Source organism: Hoplias malabaricus, chromosome 8 (assembly GCF_029633855.1).
Source record: "Hoplias malabaricus isolate fHopMal1 chromosome 8, fHopMal1.hap1, whole genome shotgun sequence".
Taxonomy (NCBI): domain Eukaryota; kingdom Metazoa; phylum Chordata; class Actinopteri; order Characiformes; family Erythrinidae; genus Hoplias; species Hoplias malabaricus.
Window position 1 is genome coordinate 45263548 of NC_089807.1, and position 14494 is coordinate 45278041.

A 14494-nucleotide genomic window follows, 5' to 3' on the forward strand; every position below is an offset into this window, starting at 1 on the left:
GTTTTTCGAGGTTTGGTAGAAAGAGCGAAAGTGCGGGGCTCTGCGGGTTAGAGTCAGCTGAGCCGGCGGCCGGAGAGGAGCAGGAACGATGGAAGGAAACAGAGACGAAGCGGAGAAATGTATAAATATCGCTATAAAAGCGCTGGAGTCGGGCGACAAAGAGAAGGCCGTAAAGTTCCTGAACAAAGCGGAGAAGTTGTACCCCACGGAGAAAGCAAAAGGTAACGAAGAAAGGGAGATTTCACCCCGTAACGCGGCAGGAGCCGAGACAGCTCTCGGGGCCGTGTCGTAGGTTCTCGTTTTTTTTTCCTCATAAAGTCGATTCGACACCGATATATAAGAATCTCATTCTGTTAAACACAAACAAATACGTCGTCAAACGTGTCAGAAATATCATGTTATCGTTTATATTCGCAGTTTAACAGAACTGTCTTCTCCACTGTCTGTTTCTTATTGGAATTTTTCATTCCACCTTAAGAGGCGCAGCCACAAATGCACCATTTAAGGTGGAACGGAATGTTCGAACACGAAGCTTCTCGTAGCTCGTGTTTAATGTGGTTCTGAGAGATTTATTCACTACAAAGCCACGTTTATGTGTTGTTTATCAGCGTTTATGTGCTTAGTGTTTAAAAAAAGAGATTTATGATTAGTATTTGCAGCAAAGACCAGTTACAGACCACTGCTTATTAACAGTAAATGAATATTATTAACTTCATATTCAAATGAACGTTTTGGGCCTTGGATAGAAACCATCTCCAGCGTCAGTTTGATATCCGATTATGAGCCATTTATTTGGGGGGGGGGGTTTATCAGATCTACTGACCACACATTACTGTGTTAATGAATGAACCGCTTCTCAGTTTTGCACCTTTTCCTCACATCACTGATGAAGTCCTGTGGTTTGTGTTCTGGATCTCAGGTTATTTCACTGTGTTTATCGTCTGGACTGTGCTCTCTGTGTTTGAGTCCCCTGTGTCTGTTATATCCAGCATTCACCCTGTTGTACGGCCGTATTTCTCTGTGGAGGATGGTCTGTAACCCGTGGTGAGAAGGAAGAGTTCATACTGGTGTTGGAAAGGTCTCATATGGATCAGCATTGTCATCATGTGTTCACCTCCCTCCCCGGACGTGCGGTGTCGAGGCAGTTTTAATTAAACACTGTGTTTTTGCTGCGTTCTACCAAATGGACTCTGGATCTTGAACTGGTTCTGTTCAGAACACGGGTTCTCTTCACCAAACCGGTCCCTCCTATTTGCCTCAGTTTTATTGGGAACCAAGGCTGTGACCCTTCAGAGCCGCTGTCTGTTTTGACCAGGACAGAGCCACTGATAAACAGATAGAGTCAGGCCTCAAGGCGCACTCACCACAGCCCCAGAAAACACACACACACACACAGCAGTTTCCTGCTTCTATGTCCCTTCGTTTTCCTTTTCTGTTTTCAGATCAGAAAGCAGATAACATGTTGCTGGAGAGCGACCTGTCCAACTCATCAGCGCCAGAACTCTTTAGACCCTGTGTCTGCTGTTGTTTGGGAATTAAACAGTTTTGAGTTCCAGAACCTATTTATTCGGATGAAAATGCACAGAACTGTTCTGAATTAGGTTTGTGAACGGGAGCAGAACCGGTTCCTTGTTAGTGGAAAAGGGCTAATAGAAAACACACAGTTCTCATTCTCCACCGCTGATGTAGAGGAGAACCCTCTGAGAACATCGTTCACTTCCATTTAAAGGGGTTTCAGAGACACACTGAGTTTTGAGTGAGGGACATGCGCAGGCTCCGCGTCCTGATCTGAGTTCAGCCTCGACTGTTAGAGGCATGTTATAAGAGCACAGTGCTGTCGTGGAGGGTCCATCAGTGTATTAACCTCCGTAATGCCCCTCTCTAACACCACCTCTGTGTCCTGCGCCGCGTGAAAGTTCAGTGAGGGATGGTTTGCGTTCTGACAGTTCAGAGTAAATGAATACATCTCTAGCTTGTTGTATTGTTATTAGTTCTCTGTGCAGATGCCCCACACACACACACAGTCGTGGTTGGTTCATTCCTGACAGAGCTGTTCTACTGTCAGATCTTCCGTGTGTATTGTACGATTGAGACCCACACTGAAGCTGTCCCTCGTTTATCAGCTGCACCATTCTCTTCTTTATCTCTGAACCAGACCCAGTGGAGGAAGAGAGGCTTTACGTGAGAGAGCTTTAATGACTTTTTAAAAATAGGCTGGAATTGAAGTTTATAAAAATAAACAGTCGTAACAAGGAATATATTTGTCAGTCTAGAAGTTACCGTGCGTTTGTTTGAGTCAGTGTTTACTGTGTGATGGTAGAGTGTTATAACCCTGTAGAGGTGTAAACAGACTGACGGAGAGTGGGATGGATTGGGCTTGGTACGGAAACTCTTCATCCCACTGGCTCACAGTTTCTGACAGTGATGGTGAATGGAACCAAAGGTCCACCTTTAAAATCTCATATAAAATTGCACTGCATTATAATAAATGCTCGTGTATATGACACGCAACAATAATCCTTTTCGCTGCCCCCCACCTGCAGAGACTCAGGGTCATGGGTGGGATCCTCTCCTCGGGTCAGTGTCTGAGGAGTCTGGTGTGTTCTCTGCTCTCTCACACACACACACACACACACACACACACACACACACGCTGGTAGAAGGAGTGACTGCATGGCATTGTCCTCATGTGTGAGTGACTGGGTGAGTGGGTGGTGCTCTGTCCACTCCGTGTTCCTGACCTTGACCAGGTGAAGCAGTTGCTGAAGGTGAATAAATGAATGTCCCACTGAAACTGAGCTCAGTGCTAGAATTCCCCAGAGACTTTGAGGATGTTTATGGTGTGGATTTATGAAGAGAGAGGGCAGTAGGAATGAATGACCAAAGGTAACTGGAGCAGAAGGGGAGCAGTGAGGGAGATTTGTGCAGGTTTTTACTTAATCTCAATCCTTTAATGAAGTGCTTGACCTGTAGATGAATGAACAGTGACAGTCTCAGCTTTAGCTAATCTACTCCCTCAGCGGCTGGAATACAGACTTGTGTTTAATTTGTACAGGGTCAGGGGGCACCAGAGGTGTGTAGAGTTCTGCTAGAGTTCTGCTAAATAAAATCACTGTGTGGAACATCTTGCAGCTAAAGAGGATGATGGGTAACCGGTCAGTAACACGACTGCATCTAAAAAGAGCATCTCAGAGGCTTTTAGACGTGAAGAGGGGTCATTGATCACTGTGTGGAGAAATTCAAGAATAACGGTTCTCAATGTAAAAGAACCTCATCAACTAAGGCACATAATGTTATTAAACACTGAGACCCTGCATCTCTGTGCCATGCACCAGTAACTGTGACCTTCAGGCCCTCAGACAGCACTGCAGTAAAAACCAAGGGAGTAAAATCAGCATGAACGGAAGTGACGTGTCCACACCAAGGTCAAGAGCACATTTACTCCTTTGGTAAAAACAGAGTCCCATCATGGAACACACTCAAAACCATTGGCCCCTTTTAACAATTCATTCATTCATTCATTATCTGTAACCCTTATCCAGTTCAGGGTCGCGGTGGGTCCAGAGCCTACCTGGAATCATTGGGCACAAGGCGGGAATACACACTGGAGGGGGCGCCAGTCCTTCGCAGGGCAACACAGACACACACAATCAATCCACCTACCAACGTGTGTTTTTGGACTGTGGGAGGAAACCCACGCAGACACAGGGAGAACACACCACACTCCTCACAGCCCTCCCTTTTAACAACGTTACAGATAAAAATGGAGTAATGCCCTTTTAACAATAACACAATTGTCAGCCGTAATAATAATAACAATAACATATGGCCAAAGGTTTTTTATCAGTAAAAATAAGTCAGTGTGACCCCCCTATGGAGCAGGAATAGAGCAACATCCTCATCTCGGTCGGTGCTTTTCAGCGTTTGGAGTCTCTCCGTTGTCTAAAAACCTCCAGATGGCGTTTCTCTGCCGTGAGCAGAGAGAGAGAAAGCCTAGCACCGGACCCAGACACTTTGTTTTTTTACCCATTTACAGACACTGGGGCTTCGTAAACACATTAGAGCGGTTTCCAGAGCAAACTGTAGAGCAGCACATGGAGAGGAGACACACTGTGGAGGAGCACATTCATTGGTGGTTGATGCTGATTTCACTGTGTTATAATGCTACAGTTCAACTCTGTAATCTTCATTCAGAAAGAGGGATGAACACGATTTGAAGCAGCTGTGTTCCTTTGGCTCTCTGTAATGGAACACGACCCTCAGTTTTTCATGTTTAAGTGTTTGAATTGATATTTTGTTCTTATTTTTAACTCTAACCCCATGTTCCTCAGATCACAGGGTGCTGACGTTGGGGGGAGGAGGGCAGTAAATGCTTCCTTCAGAACAGTGAAGCACAGCATTGAAGATAACGTTAGGAGGAGACACTGGTTTTGTTACGTGAAGTAAACACTAATAGACTCGCCCCCTGCTGAGTGATGTGGAACAGGGGAGGCACACCCCACTCACCCAGAGAGAGTGAGAACAGTGTGTGTTATTGGAGTCCTGGTTACGGATGGCTGCGGCATCGCTGATCTCTACACGTCTCGCGCTGTTTAATGTAAGGACTGTGTGTTCTTCCTCTTTGTCGACAGTGTTGTTGGCGGCGCTGTCGAGGAACGGCAGTTCTGCTGGTAACGGAGGAGCGTACTGCAGAAAACCAGCCAACGGCACAGAAGCACCTTCTCCACCGCAGCAGAACCAGGGTCCGGAAAATGGAGACGGCTCCAAAGGCTTCAACAAAGAGCAAGTGGATGGAGTTCAGAGGTCAGACGTCTCTTAGGTTTCTGTCTTTAATTACTTCACTTTTATCTCAGACTTCAGGAGAATGATTTCATTAAAGGAGCAGTAAGTTGTTTATCGCGGCACAGACTCGTAAACAGTCTTCATTTATCAGTTTGAGATTTTGCTGTAAATTATGACTCGCACGAGAAGAAGATTCAGGTTGTTTGGAATCTACTTTCAGTTCCATAGAGTGGGTCCCTCACACTGGGCTTCCAGGCCACTAGGGGTCATTATAACAGATGTTTTGTGACAGACAGATATTTCGATGCATTTTTCACAGCGTAAACATTCACTGCTCCCACACAGCGCCGGTCGATAGCTCAGTATCAGTATATATCACGATATACAACGTTTCAACAACAATGGTGTGATTTTTAAACACGTGTTCAGTGCACGTTATTTACAGCATCTGTCACTGACTGGCGGTCATTAGAGGGCGCTGTGGTCAGTTCAGCACTCGATTTTAAAGTTAGTTTAAAAATAATAACGTTGACGAAGCCCCGAGGTTTGTGTTTGATGTCAAGGTTCTTGTTTGTTCTCGGAAGTTTATCTACGTCTTTTATGTTGTTTATATCGACACTGGGATTAAATCTTATCAAATGAAATTTAGAAATATATCGTGATAAATTCTGAGCGTATCGTCCACCCCTACTCCCACCACGATATTACACACTGGCCTCATATTTTAAGATTCTCATGTGTGACACGCGTGATATTGTTCTCTTGTGGTGTGTGTTCCACTGACCTCCTTTATTTTGTGGTCAGATATTTTCACAGTTTTTCTGTGACGGATTTCCACTTTCAGCTCTAGTTGTGGTCCACCACTGCAGCACTCACCAAATAACGTACAGCAGAACATTGTCTTCTTTATCTTCTGTAGACATAGGACTTGCTCATTCTGGTTCCTGTTTCAGGACATGTCTGTAATCCTGGATGTCCACGACTAGGCGTCCTGCAGCACTGTGGTGTGCACTAAGGCTGGACAAGGCCTTACACTAAAATAAACCCTCCAAATATTTTTGAGTCTCAAGGTTTTTAAGACGCCAGGCAAAAAGGGCCGTGTTAAACTCTCGCTGCCTGGGTTTGTTATTTGCTTCTGGTCTCTCTGTCTCTCTCTCTCTGTCTCTCTCTCTCTGTCTCTCTCTCTCTGTCTCTCTGTCTCTCTGTCTCTCTCTCTCTCTCTCTCTCTCTCTCTCTCTCTCTCTCTCTGTGGGGTTTAGTGGGATTTCCCCATGTCTTTTACCCCAACACGGGGCTGTACTGGTACAAACCCAGGTGAAATGGAAGTGTTGCTAGAAGAAGAGCGTTCGTGGTAAAAGGCCGAGTCGGGTGCGGTGAAGGAGCAGCTGAAAGTGGACGAACAACAACAGCCTGGGTGTTTAAATATAAAATATAAACATTAAAATGTTAATAATATTTAAGTCAAGGATCTGACGCTGTTAACGTCACCAAAACAAACCAGAAGTTGTGACTAAACTCAGTAAAACAAGAGACTTAATTTCTCTGTGCATTAACAAATGAACAAACGCTGAAAAGCACCAACCGAGATGAGGATGTTGCTCTATTCCTGCTCCATAGGGGGGTAACACTGACTTATTTTTGCTGTTACAGTTACATTACTTAAGGTGGAACTGACTCTAAATTCAGGAGAGCGCTAACTGCATGAAAGTAAACACAGAGCGAAAGTGCTACAAAACTAAACAGCTCGAGTTACACATGAGTTTCTGTGGGAATTCAAACACTGAATAAACACTTACAGACAATTTACACTTCAGACACCAACAAGATACAGTCGTTATTTCCGTAAAAGGTATTGTTCCACCTTAAAAGACCCAGGGCTTAGAGCTGCGTTTCCTCACATTCGTAGACGTTCCCTATAAGTTGCAGGTGCTTTCCGTAAATTAAGGTCCAGGCTTCTAATGGAAACTACAGCTAATGTGATTTGAAAACTGTGCTCTTGATGATTGTGCTGTGATTTAAAAGCCATTAATCTCTGGGCCCTGCCGTCGAGTGCTGTGGGGGTGACCAGCAGTTTCAGAGCTAGGAGATAATCTTCCACACTGAGTACGATGCAGCACTCACCAGCTACTGATGGAGGCTTGGTCCGTGAGCTGAGCAGGTCATATATGATGTAAAACCCCCATCCAGAGTGACAGGAGGGATAACCCTGCCTCACACCACCGCCCACAGAACCACGGTCAGAACCGTATTGGGCCCGTACTGAAGGACTGTGAATTCTGTCTCTGCTGGATGTGCTTCAGTGGGATGCTCCTTTTTCCTTGAAACAGTTCAGCGCTGAGCAGAGGTGGAGTCACTCATGAGAGGTGTGGGTTAATAAATAGAGCTACTGTAGGTCTGTGGTGATGTTGACTGTGGGTATAGTGTCGGTACCGTGGCTCGGTTCTGGCCCATAGTTGATTTAGAAGATTGATGTTCTCACAAATATCAACATCTCCTCAGTGCTGTCCACTGTGTGGTCAATCGATTCAATCATTTGTGTTAAGCACAATGACATTTTGTGATTAGTCATGATTAATCACTGATTAGCAAGTAAAATGCTAGTATTTCCGTGTGTGTGTGTGTGTGTGGAGGAATGGTTAGAGGTAACGATATTATTATTTTTATACGTTTATTATAATATTTAATTGTAAAATTGAGTTTTTAATTGTATTTGAAATAGAATTTCTTTTTTTTTTTTTTGCTGAGTAAATGTTTCAGAGCTCGGACACAGGCTTTAATCGAGAAAACTGCAGCGTGCAGCTCACAGGTCAGACACTAACACACCTCCGTATTCAGCTTCAGCAGTTTTGTGTGAACAAAGTGCCAAACTTTGGTAAAAAAAAATAATGTAATCTACCTTCTGAGCTCAATAGTAGCTACACTGTTGAATACGTTAATACATCACTAGACAATCTATCAACCACCAGACATGGCTATTGTGACTGTCCTAGTAGAAGCTGAAGTGGTTAATTTTCTGGAGATGCCTCGTGGACTTTAGCTGTTTCACCATGTTGCATCACACACATTCTCTCAGAGCTGAGAGGGGGGAGTGTGTGTGCTGCCTGACGTCCCTGTGGAGGTGTGACTGTAGCTAATTATTGTACCTTAAATCACCAGAGGCTTTGCGTAAGTTTGTGCTTTTGGCCCTTTTTCCGTCAGGTGTTTACTGTAATCATCACGACTTATTGACCATGAGTTTAATAAACAAACATCACCTGTGCCTCGTCTGCTTCCCTCACGCTCTGTACATATTTGAGCATGATCCGTTTCCTCCAGCCTTTAACATCGCCTTAATGTCCAGACGTTCAGCTCTGGTTCCAACAAAGTTAAGAAAACACCACAGAGTTCCTGTTAGAAATGTGTTCTCTGATTTATTTTAATGTTTATTTGAGTATCTGAGGTGAACCACTCAGAAAAAGACATAGGGAAAAGAGGCTTTAGCTGACATTAATGTGCTACAAACAGAGTCATGTCTGTGAGGAGTGTGGTGTGTTCTCCCTGTGTCTGCGTGGGTTTCCTCCGGGTGACTGTCTGTGAGGAGTGTAGTGTGTTCTCCCTGTGTCTGCGTGGGTTTCCTCCGGGTGACTGTCTGTGAGGAGTGTGGTGTGTTCTCTCTGTGTCTGCGTGGGTTTCCTCCGAGTGACTGTCTGTGAGGAGTGTGGTGTGTTCTCTCTGTGTCTGCGTGGGTTTCCTCCGGGTGACTGTCTGTGAGGAGTGTGGTGTGTTCTCCCTGTGTCTGCGTGGGTTTCCTCCGGGTGACTGTCTGTGAGGAGTGTGGTGTGTTCTTCCTGTGTCTGCGTAGGTTTCCTCAGGGTGACTGTCTGTGAGGAGTGTGGTGTGTTCTCCCTGTGTCTGCGTGGGTTTCCTCCGGGTGACTGTCTGTGAGGAGTGTGGTGTGTTCTCTCTGTGTCTGCGTAGGTTTCCTCAGGGTGACTGTCTGTGAGGAGTGTGGTGTGTTCTCCCTGTGTCTGTGTGGGTTTCCTCCGGGTGACTGTCTTTGAGGAGTGTGGTGTGTTCTCTCTGTGTCTGCGTGGGTTTCCTCCGGATGCTCCGGTTTCCTCCCACGCTCCAAAAACACACGTTAGTAGGTGGATTGGTGACTCAGCAGTGTCCTTGGTGTGAGTGAATGTGTGAGTGTGTGTCGCCCTGTGAAGGACTGGCGCCCCCTCCAGGGTGTATTCCCGCCTTGCGCCCAGTGATTCCAGGTAGGCTCTGGACCCACCGCGACCCTGAACTGGATAAGGGTTACAGACAATGAATGAATGAATGAAGAGGTGCTGTTATGGTTTATCTGATACTACTCAGACCTCAGTGGCGCCGCCCTCTGTGGCTTCTTTTATTTGAGTGTTTTCTAGTTTCTTTGTCGTTTGGCTGGAGGTTTGTTTTATTTCGTGTGGATGTTTTTCAGAAATATCCAGTTCTGAGTGGATGAGGCCTGAGAGACGTATCTGGCCTGGGCTCTTTGACTGTTTACACACTTCGTAACTGAATATACTGCAGTGCTCTCAGTGGTAACAGAAGCAGAAACTAGATCTTTGTGTTTTTTATCTGTTGCTGGTCACAGCCACGTCGTAAAGTCCAGAGTTTCATTCAGCGCTCCCGGTGGTGACTGGGCTGATGGGGGTTGTGCTGGGGGTGGGAATCCTGGGCCTTTATCCACTCCACTGACCCAGGACAAACACACACAGTCTCTGCAGTCTTTCACACACACCCTGCATAACCATGGGAACGAGAGAGAGAGAGGGACGGAGGGAGGGATGGATCCAGTGAGGCCTCTTTGGAGAGGTTCTGCCTCTCACATGAAATTAATTTCTTCGCAGGTGTCATTTACAGCTGCTGTTGCTCGAAGGGAACATTCATTAATTCATTCTTTCATTCATTGGTCTGTAACTCGTCCAGTTCGTGGTCGTGGTGAGTCTGGAGTCACGGAACACGCCCCATACCCAGCGACACTCCTATTATAATTATGTTGTTATAATAATAGTAATGATCAGAATTACTGAGACAGAAAAAGGAATGGAATTAAACTCGTCAGTTTCCGCTGCGCTCCTGAACACAGCACTGTGCAAACGTTTCAGACGCCTGAGAAAAAGAGTTTAGAAAGTTATTTATCTGAGCAGTAAAAGCTTACTTACTCAAACAAACAATCAGAAAATAAATAAGATTAGTGTGTGTGTGTGTGTGTGTGTGTGTGTGTGTGTGTGTGTGTGTGTGTGTGTGTGTGTGTGTGTGTGTGTGTGTGTGTGTGTGTGTGTGTGTGTGTGTGTGTGTGTGTGTGTGTGTTGGTTTAACCATTTCCACATTCCTCCTGGTGACAGTGCAGTGTTATTTGAAGTTATCGTCCAGTGCCTAGTGTTAGAGGTTAATCAATCCTTCACTGTGTTAAATGAAGTGTGCTGTAGATTTAACAAACTGTCTGTGAGGAGTGTGGTGTGTTCTCTCTGTGTCTGCGTGGGTTTCCTCCGGGTGCTCCGGTTTCTTCCCACGGTCCAAAAACACGCGTTAGTAGGTGGATTGGTGACTCCAATGTGTCTGTAGGTGTGAGTGATTGTGTGAGTGTGTGTCGCCCTGTGAAGGACTGGCGCCCCCTCTAGAGTCTCATTTCCCACCTTGTGCCAAATGATTCCTGAACTGTTAATATATAATGTAAATTTATAAAAACGAAGCGTATTGAGAAGATAGATTATCCTGAATAATAATGTTAGGAGTAAGAGCTCTGCACAGTACTGCACTTGTTTTGTACTGGTTTCTTTCTGAAAAGCAGCTGGTCGTTGATGGGTGGCACTCACACGTCCCTCCAGCTCTGTCTTGATCTTCTTTGGAGGCGGGGTTTGTGCCTGTTGTTTAGCGGCCTGTGTCTGTCTGTATCTTCACACAGTTTAAAATAGCCCTCTGTGATAACAGCTCCAGTCTGTGGACAGCTCCCAGCTCGAGTTTATCTGTTGTCTTTTTGGATGCCGCTGTTGATTGTCCCAAAGCTCGAGTTGATGTTTTATCGGTCCTCCCTCAGTGGACGAGCCACACTTGTGTAGAGTGTTGTTTATTATTCGTGCTCATTGGTGGAGACTGAGGAGAGACAGGGAGAATGTGAAGACTTCAGGCTGCTTCATAAGAAAGGAAACATAACCCAGTGAAAACACTGATTACACAAATATCTCTTTCTCTCTCTCTCTTTCTTTCTCTTTCTCTCTCTCGCTCTTTCTCCCTCTCTTCTTTCTCTCTGTCTCTCTCTCTTTCTCTGTCTCTCTCTCGCTCTTTCTCTCTCTCTCTCTCTTTCTCTCGGTCTCTCTCACTCTCTCTTTCTCGGTCTGTCATTCTTCCTCTCTGCTGTTCTCATCGCCATCTCTCACACTCACTTTTACTTGCCCTCTCTCATACTCTCGCTCTTTTTCCTCTTTCTTATCTTAGTCTTTTACTTTCCTCTCTGCTGTTCTCTCTCTCTCTCTCTCTCTCTTTTCTCTCCCTCTTTCCTACTTTATTTTATTGTGATTTAAACATGCTTTTATTGTCATTGTACAACTTACAAAACATTTTCCTGGTTATAGTGTGCACACGCACACACACACACACACACACAGAGACACACACACACACACAGACACACTTTTATAAATGTGATTTGGGGATATTACATTGATATCCATTTACTTTGTGGAGATTTACTATTTACTTTTCTATAATCAGTACCAGCTTAACTCTAACCCCTTGTGCCCCACACCCACAGACCCCACCCCCCTCCCCACCGGGGGCAGCGTGGTTTCTCTGGGCAATGAGCAATAGAGCCATGTGTATATTTATGTATTTCATAAATACAGTTTCATTTGCAGTTGTGCCACGTTGGCCACACGTGCCGTCTTCTTTAGACACCCCTGACTCTGCTCCTGTTCCCTGCGTGGCCTGGTGGGTAGAGAACTGGGCGTGTACCCGTGTATGTTGTGACTAAAGTGCCCTTGAGCAAGACACCTAACCCCCAACTGCTCCCTGGGTGCCGTGGCTAGGGCCGCCCACCGCTCCGGGCACTGCTCACTGCCCCCTAGTGTTCACTAGTGTGTGTAAATGTGTGTTTCACTGCAGGGATTGGGTTAAATGTGGAGAACAAATTCCTCTGTGTGCAGCTCAGTGGCCAATAAAGTGATTCCAAGGATTCTGATTCTGAAAGTGAGTGTCTGAAAGTGGGGATCCACTAAACATTGCTCCACCAAACACCTACCAGTTTTAGGAAGTGTGTGATTTCTAAAAGTCTGTTAAATGATACGGTTAGTTTCAGCACGGATCCATGGACAACGCTTCGGAATGATTCTGGGTTCTGTCTGTTTTTGGGGATCAGAGTTATACAGCGCTCTGTGTCTAAGAAGGGCTCTGTAGTTCTGTGTGCAGCTCGGAGCACGTTCCCTCAGAGAACCTTTCTCTAAAAGATTGTATTTATCACAAAGAAAATGACCCCCTGGGGGCAATCTGTCATTTTTTTTTAAACTTTAAAGCTTTTTAAGCTTTATTTTCTGTCAGAAACGGGTTTTAAATCTGTGTGAAATACAGAAGTACAGAGGTGTGATGGAGTGTAAGAAAGGTTCAGCTTTAGCTTCGCTTCACAATGTCACTGAAGAGTTTGGCGTGACGTTTGAGGTATTATCGCCCTCTGCTGGTGTGGCGTGCTTCAAAAAAGCCTGTTATTAATCCACAGAGTAGTGTTTAAATACAGACAGATGTAAACCCCAGCGGCTGAAATGGAGTTCCTCAGAGAAGTGGGATCAGGCAACAGCCGGAGATTATTGCGTCTGATTCCTGATCTGCTTCAACTCTAATTTATTCCCCAGGGACCTTTCAGTGTGTCTCCTATGGCTCAGTGTCCTCCGCCTTTTCTGATTAGTTTCGCCAGCTGCTGTTTAACTCCACAGTATTAACTCCCTCTGATCATTTACAGTAAAGAACCTGGCTCCTTTAAATGAGTCAAAGTACCTTTTTAATGTAGCTTCATGTAAAACAGGTCAGTGTTAACTTTACAGCCTTCAGAAGGAGACCTTTGAGTGTGATGTTGCCACCGCTGTGTCTCTCAGTGTTTCTCTCTCTCTCTCCCTGTGTGTGTGTGTGTGTGTGTGTGTGTGTGTGTGTGTGTGTGTGTGTGTGTGTGTGTGTGTGTGTGTGTGTGTGTGTGTGTGTGTGTGTGTGTGTGTGTGTGTGTGTGTGTGTGTGTGTGTGTGTGTGTGTGTGTGTGTGTGTGTGTGTGTGTGTGTGTGTGTGTGTGTGTGTGTGTGTGTGTGTGTGTGTGTGTGTGTGTTCAGGATAAAGAGGTGTAAGGACTACTACGAGGTGCTGGGGGTCAGTAAGGAGGCGAATGACGAGGAGCTGAAGAAAGCCTACAGGAAGCTAGCGCTCAAGTTCCATCCGGATAAAAACCACGCACCCGGAGCCACGGAGGCCTTCAAAAGTAACACCTGCCTCTCCCTCACACTTTATTTGAACCCGTGAGACCCTTCAGCAGAAAGTAGAATGTAGTGAAAGTATGTTTAATAACCGAGGATTCTGGTGTTTTACAACGTTTTGAAACATTAAAAAAACACAATACATTTGCAGTGTTTACAAATAAAATACGACTTACGCTTAAAGTATCACCCCCTAATCCTCAAAGTCCTTCTCTTTTGCCGCTAATGTACTATTTATTAGTAAATTAAACTAATATTCATTCATGTTACACCCTCCAGAGTGACCCCAGGCCCTTCTTATTTAATGAATATTCACACACACTCTTCCCACCACTCCCAGTTCTAACCAAGTAACAGGAATCTGAAGTGGAGGGAATTATTGTTTGTGTTTTCTGCAGAAATAGGGAACGCGTACGCAGTGCTCAGTAACCCAGAGAAGAGGCGGCAGTATGATGTCACCGGGGGGGAGGAGCCTAGCAGCCCGGGTCACGGCGGACACGGAGGGTTCGAATTCCACCGAGGCTTCGAGGCCGACATAACGCCGGAGGACCTCTTCAACATGTTCTTCGGAGGAGGATTCCCCTCCTGTGAGTCGACACACACACAACACGAGAACGTCCACTCGTTTAAAACTCCTTCAGTACGTCACACACTCCACAGAAACACATCGTAGGGTTTTATTTCTCTGTAACTTTGACTCACACCATGAGCACGCATTGAGTTATTTATAAATAATTACTTTTCAAAACCAATACCATTGATTAGGACCTGGGCAATCGATCAGAACATTGAATCGCCATCGTTTTTTTACTATTTATTTATTAATTTATTTATTTATAAATTCTGCTGTGTCCCCGCTGTGTGTTTGTTCGTTACTCGTAACCGTGGTGAAATGAACGGTTAATTGTAAAATTGATTTGTGCTCATATCGCCCACCATTACCATTCAATCAACACTTTAAGACCGTATGGATCTAAACATGCAGCTACTTGTCATTGTACACACACACACTGTCTCACACACACACACACACACACTGTCTCACACACACACACACACACTGTCACACACACACACACTCACTCACTCTCACACTGTCTCACACACACACACACACACACACACTCACTCACTCTCACACTGTCACACACACACTCACTCACACACTGTCACACACACACACACTCACACACACTGTCACACACACAGACACACACTCTCACTCACACTCTCACTCACACTCAGACACACAC

General features: G+C 45.3%; 1 protein-coding gene across 1 annotated transcript in view; it reads left to right on the forward strand.

The window, feature by feature from the left end:
- Window positions 1–57: 57 nt before the first annotated feature.
- dnajb14 (DnaJ heat shock protein family (Hsp40) member B14) overlaps window positions 58–14494 on the forward strand; it is a 19597-nt gene continuing 5160 nt past the window's right edge. Inside the window, exons 1-4 of the mRNA XM_066678738.1 lie at window positions 58–221; window positions 4632–4803; window positions 13101–13246; window positions 13640–13828. Coding sequence (XP_066534835.1) covers window positions 89–221; window positions 4632–4803; window positions 13101–13246; window positions 13640–13828 — 640 coding nt within the window. The 5' untranslated portion in view covers window positions 58–88. The remainder of the gene's footprint in view (window positions 222–4631; window positions 4804–13100; window positions 13247–13639; window positions 13829–14494) is intronic.